Source organism: Hibiscus syriacus, unplaced genomic scaffold, assembly GCF_006381635.1.
Source record: "Hibiscus syriacus cultivar Baekdansim isolate YM2019G1 unplaced genomic scaffold, ASM638163v2 tig00110221_pilon, whole genome shotgun sequence".
In the NCBI taxonomy this organism is placed as follows: Eukaryota; Viridiplantae; Streptophyta; class Magnoliopsida; order Malvales; family Malvaceae; genus Hibiscus; species Hibiscus syriacus.
Window position 1 is genome coordinate 1,927,855 of NW_024062635.1, and position 20,581 is coordinate 1,948,435.

General features: G+C 36.9%; 2 protein-coding genes across 2 annotated transcripts; both read right to left on the reverse strand.

Annotated features, from left to right (window-relative positions):
• Nucleotides 1-3,102: 3,102 nt before the first annotated feature.
• LOC120114252 (probable lipid phosphate phosphatase beta) lies at nt 3,103-3,886 on the reverse strand. The gene has a single exon (XM_039135217.1). It carries the CDS (start codon nt 3,860-3,862, stop codon nt 3,311-3,313), a length of 552 nt encoding a protein of 183 aa, XP_038991148.1. The 5' UTR covers nt 3,863-3,886; the 3' UTR covers nt 3,103-3,310.
• A 6,908-nt stretch (nt 3,887-10,794) lies between these two features.
• On the reverse strand, nt 10,795-13,875 carry LOC120114215. The gene is made up of 4 exons (XM_039135190.1): nt 13,843-13,875; nt 11,305-13,785; nt 11,056-11,205; nt 10,795-11,007 (listed from the first exon to the last, which is right to left on the reverse strand). The coding sequence occupies exons 1-4, from the start codon at nt 13,873-13,875 to the stop codon at nt 10,795-10,797; spliced, it is 2,877 nt and encodes a 958-aa protein (XP_038991121.1).
• Between the last annotated feature and the right edge of the window lie 6,706 nt (nt 13,876-20,581).

Sequence of the window (20,581 nt, forward strand, 5' to 3'; positions counted from 1 at the left end):
CCTTCAATGTGACCCTTTGAATTATCACCAAAAGTCACTTCTCCTCCATTTTTGGCGTTAAGCTCTATGAACCGGCTTTGTCTCCGGTCATGTGTCTCGAGCATCCACTATCAAGGTACCATGAATTTGGATTTGTTTCCCGTGCCTTGTAGTAATGCTTCTTTTCCTACAAACATAGATTAATTTCTAATTTTTGGTACCCAAATTCTTTTGGGTCCATATTCATTAGTTTCTAAAATCCTTGTCCCCTTTGGTATCCATTTATGAAGGACATCCTTATCTTTAGTAGTAATGAATTCTTTAGGAACCCATATACTCCTAATAATTTTATCATTCAAGGTTCGTTGAGGACTTCTATGATTGTAGCTTCTAAAACTTTTCTTAACAAAGTTGGATTTTGAATTCTCACCTTTTTTAAAACTTTTTGTTCTAACCTTATTAAAAGAAGTTTTAAGATCATCAATCTTCTTTTGATGATCATCATGAACTTTTGAAAGTAACTTATGCAAATCATTATTTTTCTTTTCAAAATCATTAATTTTGATTTGCAATTATTTGATCTTACTTTCAAGCTCATTGTTGGTCTTAGATATAAGACTATTTTCATTTTTCAATTTTGAAATATCATTTTTGTATTTTGAAAATAGAGTCTTATAATCCGAAGCCAACCCATTATAATCCTCTAATAACTTATCATAAGATAATTCATCCAAATCGAATTAGTTAGAGGTTACCTTAGAATCTTCTCCGATAGCCATCAAGCACAAGTTTGCAACTTCTTGTTCCTCTTCATCAGAACCTTCTTCATCGCTCCATGTAGCTACATGAGCCTTGTGCTTCTTTTTGGATTGACCCTTTTTCTTCAATTGTGGGCAATCATATTTGACATGCCCCGGCTTTTTGCATTCATAGCAAATGATCGGGTCTTTCTCATTCGATTTAGTTTTGAAGCCTTCATGACATTTGAATTTTCTTCCTCGGTTGGGCATCATCAACTTTCTTAATCGTTTGGCAAATAATTTCATTTTCTCATCATCATCATCGTTATTCGAATCACTCTCATCTTTTGTGGATTTGAGAGCAACTCCAATGTTTTTCTTCTTCTCCTTCTCCTTTGGTGTCTCGTCAATCTTATCGAGGTCCACTTCATCTTCAAGCATCATTTCATGAGTGAGAAGGGAACCGATTAGTTCTTCAAGAGTTAAGGACGTTAGATCCTTAGACTCGATGATTGCCATCTTCTTCGATTGCCACGATTTTAGAAGGGAGTAGACTAACTTCTTTACAAGCTTTTCATTTGAAATGATCTCTCCATATGATTTGAGACCATTGACAATCCTTGAAAATCTATCCGTCATAGCTTTGATATCTTCATTTGGTTTCATCCTGAAATTTTCATAGCTATGTGTTAGAATACTAATTTTAGATTTCTTTACCTCATCGGTACCTTCATGAGTGACTTGAAGTTTGTCCCATATTTCTTTGGTAGTTGTACAAGATGAAACTCTTCCGTATTCATCTGGTCCAAGAGCACAAAATATGATATGGATGGCTTTGGAGTTGAGCTAGAATATTCTTGTCTCTCCTTCACTCCACAATCTTGGATGAGTGAGAGGCTTAATGTATCCTTCTTCTACGGCATTCCATGCTCCCATGTCACTTGCTTGAATGAAGTACATCATCATATTTTTCCAATATGCATAGTTAGCCCCATTGAAGAAAGGAGGCTTGTTGACGGGCATCGAATCGAGACCGGAGTCGAAGTTTGAAGTAGCGGCCATTGATGACTTTGATTATCGATGTAACTCTTCCCGAATCGACTCAAGAGGATATTAAACCTTTAAATGAGTTAGGCTCTGATGCCAATTGTTGAGTTAATCGATAGACGAATATGGCCAAGAGGGGGGTGAATTGGCAATTAAAATTTTGGTGGAAGCTTTTGCAGAAAATTGAAAGTAATTGCACATCGATTTAGAGTGGTTCGACTTTCTCAACCAAAGTCTACGTCCACTACCTTAGCTATCCACGCTAAGGATTTTCCACAAATTCACTAATTTGTATTTCTTTTGAGGACAAAGAGTAACCTTACAAACCCTCAAGAATTATACCCCAAATTCTTGAGAACACTCTCTCCCAAAGAGAACAATACAAATTTGCAAACTTACAAGGAAATCCTCACAAGGTAGGTTGTTTGCACAATTCTAAAACAAAGAAAAGAACACTCAAGAATAATACAATTGAGCACAATAAGTGTTCTTGAAAGTAAAATGAATATTGAATGAAAAATAGGTTTGAAATGCTCAAACTTGAGGTTTGATGCTTTCTCTTTGATTCTCTCTTGATTCTAGTTGCTTGTTGTTTCTTGTTTTTTATCAATGGCTTCTAAGCTTGCTTAAATACACAACGTTGGGGATCATTAATGAAGTTATTGGAGCCGTTTAAGTGTGAAAACAATTAATATTTCTGCTTGGAGCGTGGGGGGAATCGGTACCCCCTCATGGGGAATTGGTTCCCTAAGTGTAAAATTCAAATATTCGACCGTTGAACAGTGGAGGGAATCGATACCCCCTGGGGGGAATCGGTTCCCTCCGAGCATACTGGAATTTCTCGGAGCCAAATCATTCAGGGGGAATCGGTACCCCCTTGGGAGGGAATCGGTTCCCTCTGGACAAACTGTAATTTTTGGCTTTGAAACGGTTCAAAATGCTTTGTAAAATTGTTTTGAAATTATTTTAAGATTAAAACTTAATTTTACACTTTAGTAAGGATTTAAAATGAACTTTGAAATACTTTGAGTAATATTTTGATATTCGATTTAATATATCGAATATGCTTAGAAAAATCATTTTCAAAATTAAAATTCTTTTAATTTAATTTGTTATATCGAAACATCAAAATGTTTTCAACAGCTCCCTCATCCAATCAATAACTAAAATACTTTCAAAATGTGACATTTGTAATAAAGGATGCTAAAATTCATTTATATAGTTGACTGAAGAATGTAACCATGTACAATCTAAAGCTTCATGACAGGAAAAGAGACGTACGACAAACATTTCTCAAGATTAAAAATTGTACACGGGATTTTTTTTAAAGCAATCCATAAAGTGATAACCGATTAGCTTAAAATACATAGTTTGAATTTGAATTATCAACAACTTTGATATCAATTACTACAAAGCAAATAAATCCCTAGTGCAAAAAAAGTAGAAGCTTTAGCAACATAACTCAATTCCATACCTTTGAGAGTGCTTCCTAAAACCTCAAAAATCGATACGCAACAATCCCTTCAAGCACCCCAACAATCTCCCTAGGCCAAAACGTCGAAAAAGAAATGCCTTCCAAGCAAAACCCTAGAAGTAGCAGTCACTACGGCCCAAACCCATACGCCTGACATAACAAACCTGGGTTCAAATTTAATCCACCGTTGAATAAAATCCAAAACGAGATCCTCGTTGTGTTGAACAATAAGATATAATAGAGTAGCTAAAAATAAAACCCGGGAAGCGTGGCCACTTGGGAAAGAGAAGTTGTCGGCGTGAGCAGCGGGGGACATGTTTGGGTTGTAATGAGGACGGGCACGGCGGAAGGTCAGTTTGATGAGGCCGATCAAAGCAAGATCCAAGAGGAGGCCCAGGAGGAGAGGGATAGCTAAAGAGGAAAATGAAGGGGAAACTAGAAAAAAAGAGAGGGAAACCGGGAAGGAAAAGCAGAAATCGGCAGAGTATTCGAGGAGGAAGAGGAAAGTTGGGAGGATAGGTTTGAAGAGTGTGTGGAGGAAGAGTGAAATGGAGGCGTCTATGGTTATTAAGGGCTTAAGTAAATGTGGGGGTGACGGCGTTGTTGTTTTCGTCGAGCCCATTGGCAGCGGTCAGAGTGGTAATGGTGGCGGCAGAGGTGAATATGGGGTCAACTCAGAACAGAGTTTACGGTTAAAACGGGAAGGTTTCATATGATCGATTACTCGCAAGGGTGTGAGGCTGAGTAGGCAAACGCTGCCGTTTTGGAATATGGGCTTGATTGTTTTGGGCTTGTTGGGCTTAGAAAAGGAAAAATCTATTCAATGAAGAAGAAGAATATAGAATCTGGGAGTTTGTTTTTCCCCTAAATTATAAATCTGAGAATTTTTTAGAGAAAGATATGATGCAAGTGTCTTAAAATGGCGTTTCGATATGAAAGCCGTAACCAAGCACTGCCATTTTTGTTTTTTGAATATGGGATTTTTCCTGGTTACAAGTTCCTATGAAATTGCAAATCTCCTCTGAAGGAAATCTGCAAAATATGACCAAGAAAATTTCAAACAAAGGGTATACGCAACAATCATTTCTTTAACATTGAAGTAGTTTGATTCCTGAAAAAAAAATATAATTTTAAATATTAAATAGTATAATAAACCCAAATATGTAATGTTTAAAAAATATTAATATCATATTTATCAAAAATGATAATTTTAAATATTAAATAGTATATTAAACCGTCCTTATAAACATCGAATTCCTTGATTTGATCCGAAACCCTTGAAGCTAAGATTTTGCTTCTCATTTCTTTTCCAATGGATATTTTAGACCACCAACTAAACTCAGGTACTCCGTCCATGCTCTATGTTCTTCATTCAATGTCTGTATATGGGACGAAGTCCTTGGCAAATAAGTGGTTCACTCGAAAACATAATTCCCCATATGTGCAAATCCAGACCGGTGCCAGTAGTATGTATGCATGATAGTTCCTGAGACTTGGTCAACATCTAAGGCAAAAGTTGCGAGTCAAATCCACCCTTTACAGCAAAAGTTTGAAATCTGTTTTATATTAACTTGGTAGATATAAAGGTTCCAGAAAGAAGCATGATTTGTTTTCTTGATTATGTCTGATTAAGGTTCGACATTGTAATGTTAACTGCTGGAAAACTTGAAATGCTTAAATAGTTACACACTTTATTGAAGCCCAACACTAGTATAAATGGTTAAGAACAGCAACTAAGATGAGTATTATGTCATCGAGTTTTAATCGAATCAAGTTCTAACACTAGTATAAATGTTTTGTTTTCACTTTAATCTATGTTGTTTTTGAATCAAAATGGTATGAAATTGTGCCCCAAAACAGTTGCTATAATAATCTCCCAGATCCAAGTACATGCTTGTTATTTTCATGTGTCAAATGGAGCCTAAAACAATAGGCAATTGTATAGTAAACTAGGTAAGCATACATGTTGGTGGCGTGTCAACGATGTAAGGCCATGATAGTTAAGAAGGTGCGAGAGTAAGAAATAAGAAAAGAAAGAAGCGTTTATTGGGTAAAGGTTGCGCATTTATGACACTTGAATTCTCTGTCCCATCACTCCACTGCTCAAAGTTGGTCAAATGGTGTCTTTCCATCACCCCAACCTAATTTCTGGTTCCCGGTCTCATTTCAATAACCAACACGTGTATTATCACATCATTAATAATTAATCGCCTCATATTTCGTCTACTTGTCCCACCCTATATTCCTGGAGTTTATAAAAAAATCGCGCTAATATTATAACATTACTTTAGGGTCGTGATTAGATTGTTAGAATTTTTGTGTAAATTCTTATAAAGAAGTCTTTAAATTTTGAACTTACATTATTTTTACAGTTATATTTTTTATCAAAAAGAGAAAAAAAAATTTATAGTTGTATTATACTGAGTAGGTCCACTTACATTGTTTTCTTAAAAATAATTTTGTTTGTTAATAAGATTTGAATTTATGATTAATAAAGTCACGGACTTAATGATTTAACCACTACTCTATATATATTTTTCTTCTTCTTAATGGCAACAACTAATAGAAATACTCTATTTTGAGATCTCTGTTATGCTAACCTCGTTATGCTCTTCGACTCATAATATTAATATGTATAAAAAATATGTTTTTAATAAATCTGATTTGACCCAAAAAACCCTGAAAAATACTCCCTTTGAAACGTTATTCACTTTATTAACCCTCTAAAGTTATTCACTTTATTCGTATTCAACCTAATTACTCCTCAATCCCATATGCATTCAAATTTTTTACCCCGTCAATATTTTATCATGAATTCATAAACCGATAAACTAGATGCAAATCTCAATGCTGTTGTCCCCTCCCTCCCATTACCCCCAAGTTGCAGCATTAAAAAATGTGGTAAAAGGAGAAAAAAAAGGTTGTCGTTTTGTAAGTTTAAATTTCAGTGCTTTTCCAAGATGCTTTTTATATTATCCCCGCCAGTTTCCATTCTCTTTCTGTTCTTTCCTCGTTTGCTTTTTTATTCATTCCTTCTGTTTGTTTCCTCTCTTCAAAGTTCAGACTCCTATAGAAGATTCCTACCCTACATTTTATGGTTTTCGAAGGAAAATAATTCTGGGCTTTGTATGTTATTTAATACTGGCATGCATGTGATTGGATGGAGGAAAACCCAGTAGGTTAGAGGTCATGTAACAGTGGGATGTGTATCACAGTAGAAGTGAAAGCCAAGGTCTCTACTGGTCTTTCTGTTTTGTTGAAACATCAAGCTCACCAATAATCACTGTATGAAAATGAAGTATAATAAATTAAAATTAATGTTTCTTTGATTTGAAGGAGCATTTCTCTCTGAAAAAACAGAAATGCTTTCTATAAAGAAAAAGGGTTTAATATTTAATCCTTTTGGCTGATAAACTTTAACATTTAAAGAGAAAACTTTCAATCTGTTCATTGTTCATTGGCAGGGCATATTGTTCATTTATGATGTATATAAACAATAAAGACACTGTTAGTTAGATTGCTTTAAAAAGTAGTAGTGGTTCCCCATTGGTAATGCTAGCTACCTGCACTCAATATCTTTAGCCCCCATATCAACCCTTTTTTTATTATTTCGCTAATTATTCCGTTCCTTCTTCTCCCAAAAGTAATCTATCGTGTCACAAATTAAAAAAATGTAACAGAGAAAATATTTAATAAATTATTTTTAAGGAAAAAAAATTTAGATATTAAAAATTAATTTTGAGTATAGTTTAAGAACTAACTTTATATATATATTTTTAATAAACTAAAGTAATTATAAATTAGTATATGTTTTAAATACTCTCAATTATTCAATAATAAACACTCAATCGTCTTGCTATAGCAGTTGGTGCTCGAATCATAATCTCTGAAATAACAATAATTTCTTTTACCACTGAGGTAAATTAGTTCGTGACTTAACTTTATATTAAACCTAAATAAAATGGCACGTTTTTATTAAATAGATTTAAAATGTAAAAGGATTTTTTTTAAGAATATATGTTTGATTATTTTAATGTTTTTTATATCGCAAAACAAATCTTAAATTAATAATAGAGGAAAAATTAAATTTTAACTAATTTTAAAAGCATTCTAAAATCATAAAACAAAAAATGGCATGGGATGAAAAATACCAAATAAAATATTTCACTGAATTATTAATAAGATTATAAATATATCATTATATTTTAAAAACATACAAACAAATGGTCACTTAATTAATGGATTACCGTAAATGACATTGGACCATTAAAAATGAAACCTACTTTAGAAGGTGTGGTTAGGAAATACATTTTGATGATTTTCTTATTGGGTAAATTACAACACAAATCATTTAATTACCTAAGTGGTTATAAAATGATAATTGAATTATTACCAAAATACAAATATGTCATTCAAGTTCAAAAAGTTATAAACGAGTCACTCAATTAATAAAAAAAAAAATCCATCCCGAGTTTTGGCCCTTTTGAAGATCAATGGCCCATTCTATGACTTGAACAATGGAAAAGCTATCGTTAATTAGATTAATAATATATCTCAAGATAAAGGTCATCTCGCAATAGATGGCGTAGATCAAGGTTTAAAAATATTAAAAATTTTGAGGTGATTTTATGACTTTTGATAAAGACTTTTAAAAGTCCAGGGTTAACTATACGGATGATCACGTATATTTATATTTTGTTAACTTTTGATCACTGATTAAAAAACATAAGATATGATTGTTTTCATTTTTATTTGATTAAGATGTGATTACTTTGAGTTAATTGCCACTAACATCAGTTAAATATTTTGATATAATTACACATTTGGTCCTTATTATTTACATATCCTCTCAATTTAGTCCTACTTTTAATAAATTAAAATAAATTTAACCCTCTAATCGAATGATGCAACCTGTCATGCCACGTGTCATCATTTGGTTGGAGAAATAACTTTATTTTAATTTAATATAAATATATATGTATTTCCACCAATCGAAGAGTGACACATGTCACCCACTTGTTGAAAGAAAACAAAGAAAAATAAATTGGGACAAAAATATTCAAACCTTGGTCACTTAGGGAACTAAACATGTATCCAACCATAAGCCAAGACCATTGTTTGGTCTAAAGTAGACAACATGGTGTGTATATTTTGTATCTTAATGTATAAATACTTAAATTCATAATATTATATATATTAACTTATAAAGATTTTTTATATTAACTTATTAAATTTATTTTATTAGTAACTTAATTTAAAAATATTTTATTTTCATTTAAAATATATATTTATGTTAAAATTTATTTAAAAGTATGAAAAAAATTGAGAGAATATGTAAATAACACATGTCAAATGTGTGATTGTACCAACTATCACATCACATATTCTGTTAATTGTTAACAACAGTTATGACCACATCTTAATTAAATAAAAATGAAAGTGATCATATCTTAGTTTTTGAAACCAGTTATCAAAAATGGACAAAACACAAACATAAGTAATCATTTCCATTCCTTCTGACCAGATTGAGGACTTGGATGGGAGAACTGGTTGATGGGTAAGCTTACGTTTGAAACTCATACTGATGGGGAAGCTTTGGTACATGTATGTAGAGTTATTTGGAAAAGTGATAAGGTTGAAGAAATAGTCCAACCCAAACCAAAATTTTTCCATATTAAGCTTCGCTCTTCTACTACTTAGGAGGACACTCTTCGTAGGGGTCCATGATCTTTTAATAATGTCACGCCCTTGGAACTTCGACACCTCGGAGCGTGTGACCTTAGTCGTCTTCTTAGTGATTGCGGCTAAGTAAGCCTGAAAATATCCCAAGCAAGGATGCTTAGAACCTCGACGGAAGCTAGACAAGAGAACTTGCACAAAAATGAAGATAAGAAAGCTTTGAGAGAAGAATGCTCTTATGATTTCTCAAAGTGAAGGAGTGAGTACAAATGAGGAGGGGAGGCCTCTATTTATAGCTAAAGCTCTCCTCAATGAACGGCTAAGATCTAATTACATCGACGGTCCAGATTGATTCCTACCTACCAAAAACAAGTGGGCATTATCTATACAAATTTAAATGCCACTAAAGTCTTTGTGGCTTCTAGAAGGTCCAAACCACTATTTGGGCTGCTCTTCATGGGCTAACCTCGGTTGTAGGCTCTTGGTGTGTGACATTCTCCCCCACTCGTTCCGGTGATGCCCTCGTCACTCGTCTGGAATGAAATTGGTCTATTCGGCTTTTGAATTGCCAAAGTCCCTCGGCATGTTCCTAACTCCCTTCGCACTCTGGTTGTCCATTCCATAGGATAAAGTACTCATTCCTCGGGCGGTGTCTTGGCCGTCGAATAACTCTCTCCGCTTGTATGTCTTGGATCTCCTTTTCATATGAGACCGCTACTCCGACTGGCGCTCGGTGAGACTTGCCTCGATCCGGATCCTCTGTATCCTCATGGTACGGCTTGAGTAGGCTAACATGGATAACGGGATACGCTCAGATATTTGGAGGCAACTCCAATTTGTAGGCCATAGTGCCTACCCGCTTCAAAACTCGGAAAGGACCCTCGTATCTTCGCACAAGCGCCTTGTGCACATCCGCATGGCGCAAAACATTGGGCAACTTTGCAAGAACAAGGTCACCAACTTCAAAGTTCATGTCCCTCCACTTTCGGTCAACCCACTTCTTGGTCCGCTTTCCCGCCTTGTGCAAACAAGCTCGGGCTAAGTCATGTTGCTCGTGCCACTCCTTGGCAACTTTGTGTACTGATGGATTGGGCCCTTCATACTTGGAAACAACCGTGTTGGGTGTCAACGGTTGTTGCCCGGTCAAGATCTCGAATGGACTTTGGTTTTTCGCCTCGCTCCGTTATAAGTTGTAGGAAAATTGGGCCACATCTAACAGCTTGGGCCAGTCTCGTTGGTTGGCACTCATGTAATGCCTCAGATAGATCTCTAATAGAGCATTCACTCGTTCAGTTTACCCATCGATTTGTGGATGAATTGCGGTGGAAAAGTTCAAGCTTGATCCCATCAGTTTGAACAACTCCGTCCAGAACCTCCCTGTGAACCACGTGTCCCGATCACTGATTATGGTTTTCGGCATTCCCCAATACTTTACCACATGCTTGAGGAAAAGTCGAGCTGCCTCCACGGTTGGACAGACTTTAGATGCCTGTATGAACGTCGCATACTTTGAAAACCTGTCAACCACAACCATTATACTTGAAAGTCCATCAGTTTTGGGAAAACCTATGATAAAATCCATGGAAATACTCTCCCATGGGCGCTCAGGATTAGGCAACGGTTATAGCAGTCCCGTCGGTTTCTTTGCCTCGATTTTGTCTTACTGGCACACAAGACAAGTCTTCACATAGGCCTGCACATATTCAGCCATATGCGGCCAATAGTATTGATCTGAGAGTAATGCCAAAGTGCGATCAACTCCCGGATATCCCGCCCACTTGGAATCATGGCATTCCTTCATGAGCTCCTTGCGTAACTTCCATATCGAGGTACAAAGATTCGATTTCCTTGATAATACAGTAGTTTCCCCTCGAGCTAAAACTCTCTGGTTCGCCCCTCCTTAGTTTCCTCAATAATTCGCTCGGCCGCAGGATCATGGGGCAATCCTTCTTTGATCCTTTCGAGCAGGGTACCTTCCACAGTCTCGATGGCGTACCTCCGGCTTAAGCCATCTGCAACGTAGTTCACCTTCTCTGGCTTGTACTCCATGAAAAAGTCAAACTCGGCAAGAAACTCTTGCCAACGAGCCTATTTTGGAGAAAGCTTCTTCTGGGTGAGGAAGTAACTGTTGGCAACATTATCCGTGAACACCACGAACTTGGACCCGAGCAAGTAATATCGCCATGTGCGTAAACAGTGCACAACCGCGGTCATCTTCTTTTCATGAAATAAGAACCTCCTCTTGGTCTCATTGAGTTTCTGGCTCTCGTATGTAATCGGATATCCCTATTGCATGAGGACTCCTCCAATGGCAACATCAGACGTATCGGTGAAAACTACAAAAGGTTGGGTGTAGTCTAGCAGTACCAACACGGGCTCACTCACCATGGCCTCCTTGGTCTTTTCGAATGCGTCCTGGCATTTCGTGCTCCATTCCCACACCTTATTCTTCTTGAGCAACTCGGTCAAAGGTGTGGCAATCTTGGAATAGCCCTTCACAAATCGTTGGTAATAGTTGGCTAATCCCAAGAATGCTTGTAGTTCAGTCACCTTGGTGGGTGGCTTCCACTCGTCAATTGCCCGAATTTTGTCCTTTTCCATCTGGAGCTTGCCTCCTCTAACGACATGGCCTAGGAACGACACTTCCTTCTGAGCGAACGAGCACTTTTCCTCTTTAACATAGAGTTCGTTCTCTCGTAAGACTTGGAACACCCTTCTCAAGTGCTCGACGTGTTCCTCTAAGGTCTTACTGTACACCACAATATCGTCAAGGTAAACTACAACGAAATGATCTAGAAAGGGTTGTAGTACCTTGTTCATCAATGTGCAGATGGTGGCCGGAGCATTCGTGAGGCCAAAGGGCATCACAAGGTGTTTGTAAGAACCATACCTGGTCACACAAGCTGTCTTCGGTTCATCTCCTTCGGCTATCTTGACTTGGTAATAGCCCGATCGTAAATCTAGCTTGGTGAACCACCTTGCACCACCAAGTTGATCGAACAAGTCCGCAATGAGGGGAATGGGATACTTGTTCTTTACTGTGAGCTTATTTAAAGCTTGGTAATCTGTGCACATCCGTAGAGAACCATCGTGCTTCTTTTGAAATAGCACTGGTGCACCATAGGGGGACTTGGATGGTCGGATGTATCCGACATCGAGGAGATCCTTCAATTGTCTGCGCATCTCCTCTAACTTGGGCGGAGCCATCCGGTAAGGGGCCTGAGCGGGTGGCTTCGTATTCTCCACAAGCTCAATCTTGTGATCCACCTCCCTCTTTGGAGGTAACTTCTTGGGTAATTCGACAGGCATCACATCTTTGAATTCTGCCAAGACATGACTTACCACGTCGGGAACTTCCTTGGTAGTGGTTGGTTCGTCATACATCAAGGCAGCTAAGAAGATCGGTTCCTCCTTGTGCACCACCTTCGAGAATTGAATTACGGATAAAATTTTGGCCCCTACTCCGGGCCCTTGGCTTACTGGAATAATGCATTGTTGCTTTGGATCCAGGATGCACAAGCAATCAGCAAAAGGCACTGGGAAAGCATTTATTCGGTCCAAGAAGCTTAACCCAAGAACAAAGTCGAAGTCATCGAGAGGGATTACCTTGACGGATTCCTTTTCGGACCAGTCTCCAACGGTTAGCTCGATTCCTTTTGTGACCCTCGCAATCGAAACTTCTTCGGCATTCACGTTTTTTATGGAACCACTTGCCTTCTCCACATGAAGGCCAAGTCTCTTGGCAATTTGTTCGGACATGAACAACTCTGAGGCACCGGTGTCCACTAGTGCACTCATCTTTTGGCCTGCCACGATTATGTCTACATACATCAGTCCCTTCTTATTGTGCCCCTTTTTGACCTCCATGGTGCTAAGGATGGAGCCAAGCTTGAGAGTCTCACTCTCCACCCCATCATTTTTCTTGATGGCAATAACTTTCACAAGTTGAGGACAATCTCGTTTCATGTGATTTCCTTCACAAGTAAAGCACGCTAATTCCCCCTTCTTCTCCCAATGATTGAAGAGCTTTTTGGGTCGATCATTCAGCTTCCCATGATTTCCCGTTAGCTTGTGAAAGTTTCCTTTGGCCTTCTCTCCCCCACTATTACCTTTGGGTTTCGACCTGGATTGGAGAGAGTCAGTCTTCTTTACTTCAAACGGGGCAATAGCCTCGGCTGCATCTAACGCCTTGGAGAGTTCGATCACTCCTCTCCTTTTGATCTCCATGTTGGCCCAACGTTGTAGTCCATCCATGAATGCAAAGTACCCTTCTGACTCGCCCAAGTCCGGGATTTGCATCTTGATCTCCGTGAAGTTTTTGACATACTGCAAGATGGAACGATCATGCTTTAATTGCTTCAATTTTGCTCGAGCCTCGAGCATAGCATTCTTCGGATAGAAATTCTCCTTGAGTTCTCCCACAAACTCCTCCCACGTTCCGATTGGTTTCGCGCTCTCGGAATACCTACGACGCCACCATAACATAGCAACATCGGTAAGATAATTAGAAGCAACATTTACCTTGGTGGTATCATCCTTGATACTCATGCCACGGAAGAATTGCTCTATGCCCCAGATGAAATTCTCCACATCTTGGGCAGTTCGACTCCCCTTGAACTTCTTCGGCTTAGGGAAGTCGATCCAGGGTCTTGGTGCTTGCGCCTCCCCAGTCACTTCATTCAATACGGAAGCTTTGTAGACGAGCAACTCGCTCTTGAGCTCCTTTACCTCTTGCATTATTTCGACCCTCATGGCCAAGTACATGCTCTCGAGGCCTCTGGTACGCTCGTCTACGTTCTCCGTCAACTCGCTGATGAGTGCTTGGGTTTCTTCGCGGAGTACATCCTCCACGGAGTCCACTTTCTCCTAGCGAGATTCAACCGAGTCTTGAGTCTCTTGGACTTCATTATATCGATCTTCTACCCTGCCAACCCTTTGCTCGAATGAGGCCACCATATCCTTCGAGTTTGCTCATTTCTTCGGTATGGCAACACGAGTCACTTCGCTTGTTGGGGCCTCGTCTGGGTTTTGTTATGTCATTTCTTACAAAACTAGCTCTGATACCACTTGTCACGCCCTTGGAACTTCGACACCTCGGAGCGTGTGACCTTAGTCATCTTCTTAGTGATTACGGCTAAGTAAGCCTGAAAATATCCCAAGCAAGGATGCTTAGAATCTCGACGGAAGCTAGACAAGAGAACTTGCACAAAAAGGAAGATAAGAAAGCTTTGAGAGAAGAATGCTCTTATGATTTCTCAAAGTGAATGAGTGAGTACAAATGAGGAGGGGAGACCTCTATTTATAGTTAAAGCTCCCCTCAATGAATGGCTAAGATCTAATTACATCAACGATCCAGATTGATTCCTACCTACCAAAAACAAGTGGGCATTATCTATACAAATTTAAATGCCACTAAAGTCTTTGTGGCTTCTAGAATATCCAAACCACCATTTAGGCTACTCTTCATGGGCTAACCTCGGTTGTGGGCTCTTGGTGTATGATAATAACATTTGGTTCTATCTCTTTTCTTTTAATACGTTATGTTGCTCAAAGGACTATGACTTTTTGAAATTGGAAATATGAGTGAGGGTATACTTGGTTCCTTTGGGTCTTATGACCAAAGCTATGACTTTATCTCTTAGAAGAAGCATGAGGAAGATGATAGTTGCGGATACACGAGTCTTATGAGGTAATATGGGTGAATTTTTATGCATTCATATACAGGTTGACTCTATGATGTCATTGCGTTGATGTATTACCCTTGGAGTTCTCGGAAGTACCAAGCCTAAGATGTGTCATTGCGTTGAATTTTAGTTCTGGGTTGTTGGGTCATCAAGTGTTATCCTGCAGAACCGTGAAGGTTGAGTCATTAACAAAGCTTCTATTTAAGGAGGGGGTCCATGTGCCTTTTCAGAGAGCTGATGGAGTTGGTTTTAAACATAGAATGAAAATTGACAACCAGTAAAGGATCATGTTCTTATTCATCACTCTACTATAGGATCGGGTATTGAGCATGGCAAACAAGTGGTAGCTATTGATGGTCTAAAGAATGTAATTGCTTGTGAGGGAGAAATTATATTGAAGGTGATATAGTTGTTAAAGAAAAGAATTTTATTAGTCCTTTAAATTCTGAAGAGGTCGGGCTGTCTGTGGTGAATACTTGTACTAAGGTTATTGATGAAACTCTATTGATAGGTAATATCTCTGATAAAATAATTATGTTGGAGGATATTGATGGCCTTACTCCTATTTGATTTGGTTTCCATTAATTCTAGAAAAGAATGTCAACAAGCTGTGACTAGTCGTGTTATCAAACATGGACTTTAGGGAAAGTACAACTTTACTAATACGATATTACCTAAAAGGACAAAGCTTACACAAAACCAAGACAATAAAACTGGGATGAACAACGTTAGAAACTTTGCGGTGGTGGTTAAGGGCTAACCTCATCGGGACTAATGTTAGTCCTTTGTTGGAACTATTGTGGTTTGAACAACACTGCAACAATTCGTGTCGTGGGTCGATATATTAGTCGTAAGCATGTGAATGTTGTTTTTCCTTAGTGAAACCCAAATAAAACAGAACAAGAGTAATTATATCCAATGTAAGCTTGGTATGAATAATTGCTTTTTAGTTAACAAAAGTAATGAGTGTATAGGGCTAATGCTATTGTGGAATAATGTCATTAATATTATGGTTTTTTTGTATTTCAAATTTCATATTGACACAATTATTGATTATAGTGATGAGAAATTCCATTTTTCAGGTATTTAAGCAAGTATATATGCTAATTTGGAGCATGCAGTTTGGTCAACTATTTCTAACTTGTGTGTTGCTTGTTCTCTTCATTGGTTGTAAGGGGTGATTTTAACGATATTCTTAACAACTCAGAAAAGCAATGTGGTCAGAGAAAGTCAAAGGTCCAAATGGAAGAATTTTGTCTTATTCTTGAGTAGAATGGTTTATTCGATTGTAAACCATCTAAAGGATGGTTCATATGGTATGATGGACAGATGATTACTCATTCAATTCGAGAGTGACTTGATGGCTTCATTGTTGGGACTGTTGACGCACCCCATGGCGCAGCGGAAACAAAACTCGACGGTCTCACTAGTGATCCAAGTACGTAAAACCGAAATCGGGAGGAAGGGATGTGAATACTTATAGCGGTTCCTTGAAAAACAACAAGAACAACAGTGAATATTGGTGGTGTAGATCGGTTCGAATCGTAAGCCTCCACGAAATCACGTCTCGGCCTCTACTCAGTTCACCCGATTGGGAGCAATATTTGTTTTCTCCAAAACTATTTTGAGAGAAAAACGGCTGAAGGTTTATGTGTGTGTGTTAAAAACTGCTACTAAACCTAACACACCCTTTTATATCCATTACCCTAACATCTTAGGGTTTTCAAAATTATTTCAAATTAACAATAAAATATTATTTAATTAATTCAATTAAATATACATTAAAGACTTATAATTTGAATTATAATATTTCATGTTTATTTAAAAACTTATTTAATTATTTCAAATTATATAGACCAATTAAAAGAGTTGTAATCTAAATTAGATTCTTTTAATGCTTACTTACTATATTCAGGATAATTAAAATCATATGTATATCAAATATACATATCATAACTCTAGATATATTTTAGTAACATACAACAAATTGTACATTTTTGCTCATTTCAATCCTAGTGTGTGACCCTTTAGGTTCTTGTAATGTTAGTAGTAATTATTAGAACAATTCTAATATTACATACAATGAGTGAAATCTAGCAATATATCATTGTCACCTAAGTTACAAGAAATTATGATTCGACATATCATCTTCGTAATTAACTCTTTTATGTATTACATCCTTTTGTCCTTTATATCTGGAATAAGCACAAGTCTTAGAATAGTCACACTTGTATAGCCCATCTATTACTTCTTGATATCTAGAGTAGACTATAATTAACGAATATGATATCACATATCAACTTATTCGAGCATGGTCATGCATTTCTAGTCTCACTCAATAAAGTGGCCTGTGATATATTCCATATTATGTAGGAAGGACAAATCCTATCTTAACCATATACACCCCACTACATATATCGAAATATATTCAATAACAATCTTTATAGTGCAACCAGTTACGGAGCATGTTTAACTATATCAAAACATACAACAATATATGTTAGGATGACATTGATCTCAAGTTTGAAGATCATACATATAGTCATCACCATGAGCAATGTTATGACTGTTACATAATAATCCAAGACATATGCTAATGATGGGTCAATCCAATACATTGTTCTCTAACAATATAATTATGTATCAATTCTGACATCTCTATGTCAATGACAACTCCTTGTCATCAATCAATACCATGTTAGTCTTAAGCATATTATTATTGTCCATGCCCATAATAATACTTGACTATGGATCTTTTAATAATGTTATTATATGGACTTTATTATCTTTCAGTTTATGTTAAACACAGACACATAACTGAAAATAATAGTGGCAATGCCTTTATTCAATAAAATCGATAAATAAATATATTATTACAATCATCATATGATTGGTCTTTGGGCATACTCTAACATTCATTGCTAACCATACTTGGCTTAGTTCTTTTTTAAACAATAAGGTTTTTTCTGAGTTTACTGAAGCTTCAGATCATTATTATTTGTTAATGGACACTTCTTGGGTAAGGAATTATAATAGGATATCTGGGAGTGATTATTTTTTATTTGAATATTATTGGGCAGAAGAAAAAGTTTGTAAGGCCAAGATGTGTGATGCGTGGACTATTTATTCTCCTAATGCAATTACAAAAATTCATGCCATTGGTAAAGCTCTTAATAATTGGTAGCGTATTCGTTTGTTTCTATCTAGGACCAGAATTAAAGAGTTGAAAAATAGTATTAATAATTCCTTAAATCATCATCTTTCAGATAGTGTGGGTCAAAAATTCACCAAAGAGAAGTTTGAACTTAAGCAGCTACTTCACAAGGTGGAAATTTTCTAGTTACAGCGGTCTAGAGTGACTTGGCTTTGGCTTTCCTCATATATGATGATTCTATTGTTGATGATTCTATTGTTGATGCTATAAAGCATGTTATTGCTCATGATATGAATCATATGTTTTGTTTCGACTTTACCATTGATGAGATTATTTCAACATTTCATGATATTCATCCTAAGAAAGCTCTGGGGATTGATGGTCTTCCAATAAGTTTCTACATGTTACATTGAGATATTGTTGGGAATGATGTAGTGGATCTTTATTTAAAGTTGTCAAAGTGAGTTTCAGTTATGAGTTTGGTTAATAAGATTGTGATTGTTCTTATTCTAAAAGTGTTTGACCCTCAATAAATGAAGTATTTGTGACCTATTAGTCTTTGTAATGTGGTGTATAATATTTTTTAAAGGTGTTGGTTCATCGTTTTAAAGGTCTCATGTATGTTTGAATCAGTGAGAACCAAGCTACTTTTATCCATGGATGAAAAATTTCTGACAATATTTTGGTGGCTCATGAGTTACTTCATTATTTGAATTCTTCTAAAAATGGTCCCAATAAAGATGTTGCGCTTAAGTTGGAAATGGAAAAGGCTTATGATAGGATTGAATGGTCTTTCTTGAGGTAGGTTGTGTTGAAGTTGGGTTTCTGTTCTGACTGGGTTAGACTAATTATGTGATGTGTGGAGTATATTTCTTTTTGTTTCATGTGAACGGTGATCTGATACATAAGTTTCAACCAAGTAGGGGGTTAAGATAAGGAACCCTTTATCACATTTCTTATTTCTCTTTTGTACTTAGGGTTTGTCTACTATGTTTCATCAGTTACAAAATCAAAGGAATATTCATGTATTAGTGTGAGTCAGAATGGGCCAAAGGTTACCAATATGTTATTTGCAAATTACATCATTATCTTCTTTAAAAAATTTCATTTATGAATCTACTCATATCAGATATGTTTTGCGTGTTTATGAGTCTTCCTCTGGTCAGAAAGTCAATCTATAGAAGCCAATCTTATATTTTAGTCCTAGTACGATTCGCTCGTCGCTAGCAAATATCGGCTAATTTGAGTATTGGAGAGGTGTATGATCTTGGGCATTACCTTTGTATTCCTTTTCATATTGGCAAAAATAAGACCACTTTTGGATATCTCAAATAATAAGTGCATACTAGGATTGATGGATCTCAACTTTTCTTTCCGACCAAACCTTAATACCTTCTTCCATTGAGACACTTTTAAAAATACTTTATCTCCAACTTGGAATTCAATTTGCTTTCTCTTTAGATCTGCACATGATTTCTGTCTATCAGCTGCTACTTTAAGGGTACTCTGAATCATTTGGACTTTTTCTTCCACTTCCTAAATCAACTCAGGACCGACAACTTCTCTATCTTTGAGCTCGTACTAGTTTAAAGACGTGCGACACTTTCTTCCGTATAAAGCCTCATAAGGAGCCATTTTGATACTTGACTGGTAACTATTGTTGTAAGCAAATTCAGCAAGTGGCAAATATTTTTCCAATGATCATTTGAATTCAATCACACAGGCTCTCAACATCTCCTCCAGGATTTGGATAGTTCGCTCAGACTGTCCTTCAGTCTGAGGATGAAATGATGTACTGAAGTTCAACCGAGTTCCCAACGCTCTTTTTAATGACTTCCAAAATCGCGATGTGAATCTAGGATCCCGATCAAAAACAATAGAAATAGGTACACCATGTAAACGTATAATCTCTCTAATATATAACTCATCATATTTATCCATGGAGAAATCGGTTCTCAGCGAAATGAAATGTGATGACTTAGTCAAGCTGTCTACAATCACCAGTATTGAATCTCTTTTGTTCGGAGTCAAAGGCAACCCTGTTACAAAATACATCATTACATTCTCTCATTTCCACTGAGGAATCAACATTGGTTTCAATAATCTTAACGGAACCTGATACTCAGCTTTGAGTTGCTGACAAGTCAAACATTTGGACACAAATTCCGTAATATTTCTTTTCATTCCTGGCCACCAATAACGACCCTTGAGATCCGTAAACATTTTGTTTACTCTTGGGTGCATCGTCAACGAACTATAGTGAGCTTCTATTAACAAATCATTCTTCAACTCACCATTATCTGGAATTACTAATCTCCCTCGAAAATATAGATTCTCATCTGCTTTAATCTCTTAATCAGTAAGCTCTCCATTCTATACTTGTTGTAACCTTTTTAAACACTTTTCATCTCTAGCTTGCAATTCCTTGACTCTGTCTATCCACGATGGTCGAAGGGATAATTCTGCACATAAAACACCATCATCATTCAATGATAACTTAGCACCCAGGCTCGTAAGGCTATAAACGTCTTCCGGCTTAAAGTATCTGCCACTACATTTGCTTTTCTAGCATGAAAATCGATTACTACATCATAGTCTTTTAAAAATTCTACTCATCTTCTTTGCCTTAAATTTAACCCCTTCTGAGTCATCGGATACTTCAGGCTCATATGATATGTATACAAGTAACATCGTTCGCCATACAAGTAGTGACGCCAAATTTTAAGAGCGAACACCACTGCAACTATATATATATCATGCGTAGAATAATTCTTCTCGTGCGGTTTTAATTTCCTCGATGTATACGCCACCACTTTACCCTCTT

Bases quoted from the DNA above. Each gene is read 5' to 3' on its own strand.
- LOC120114252 (XM_039135217.1), bottom strand. From the start codon at position 3,862: ATGGGCTCGACGAAAACAACAACGCCGTCACCCCCACATTTACTTAAG.
- LOC120114215 (XM_039135190.1), bottom strand. From the start codon at position 13,875: ATGGTGGCCTCATTCGAGCAAAGGGTTGGCAGG. The intron at 13,786-13,842 runs GTAGAAGATCGA...GAATCTCGCTAG, and splicing joins TCGAGCAAAGGGTTGGCAGG to GAGAAAGTGGACTCCGTGGA. The intron at 11,008-11,055 runs GTTGCCAACAGT...TCTCCAAAATAG, and splicing joins TCGTGGTGTTCACGGATAAT to GCTCGTTGGCAAGAGTTTCT.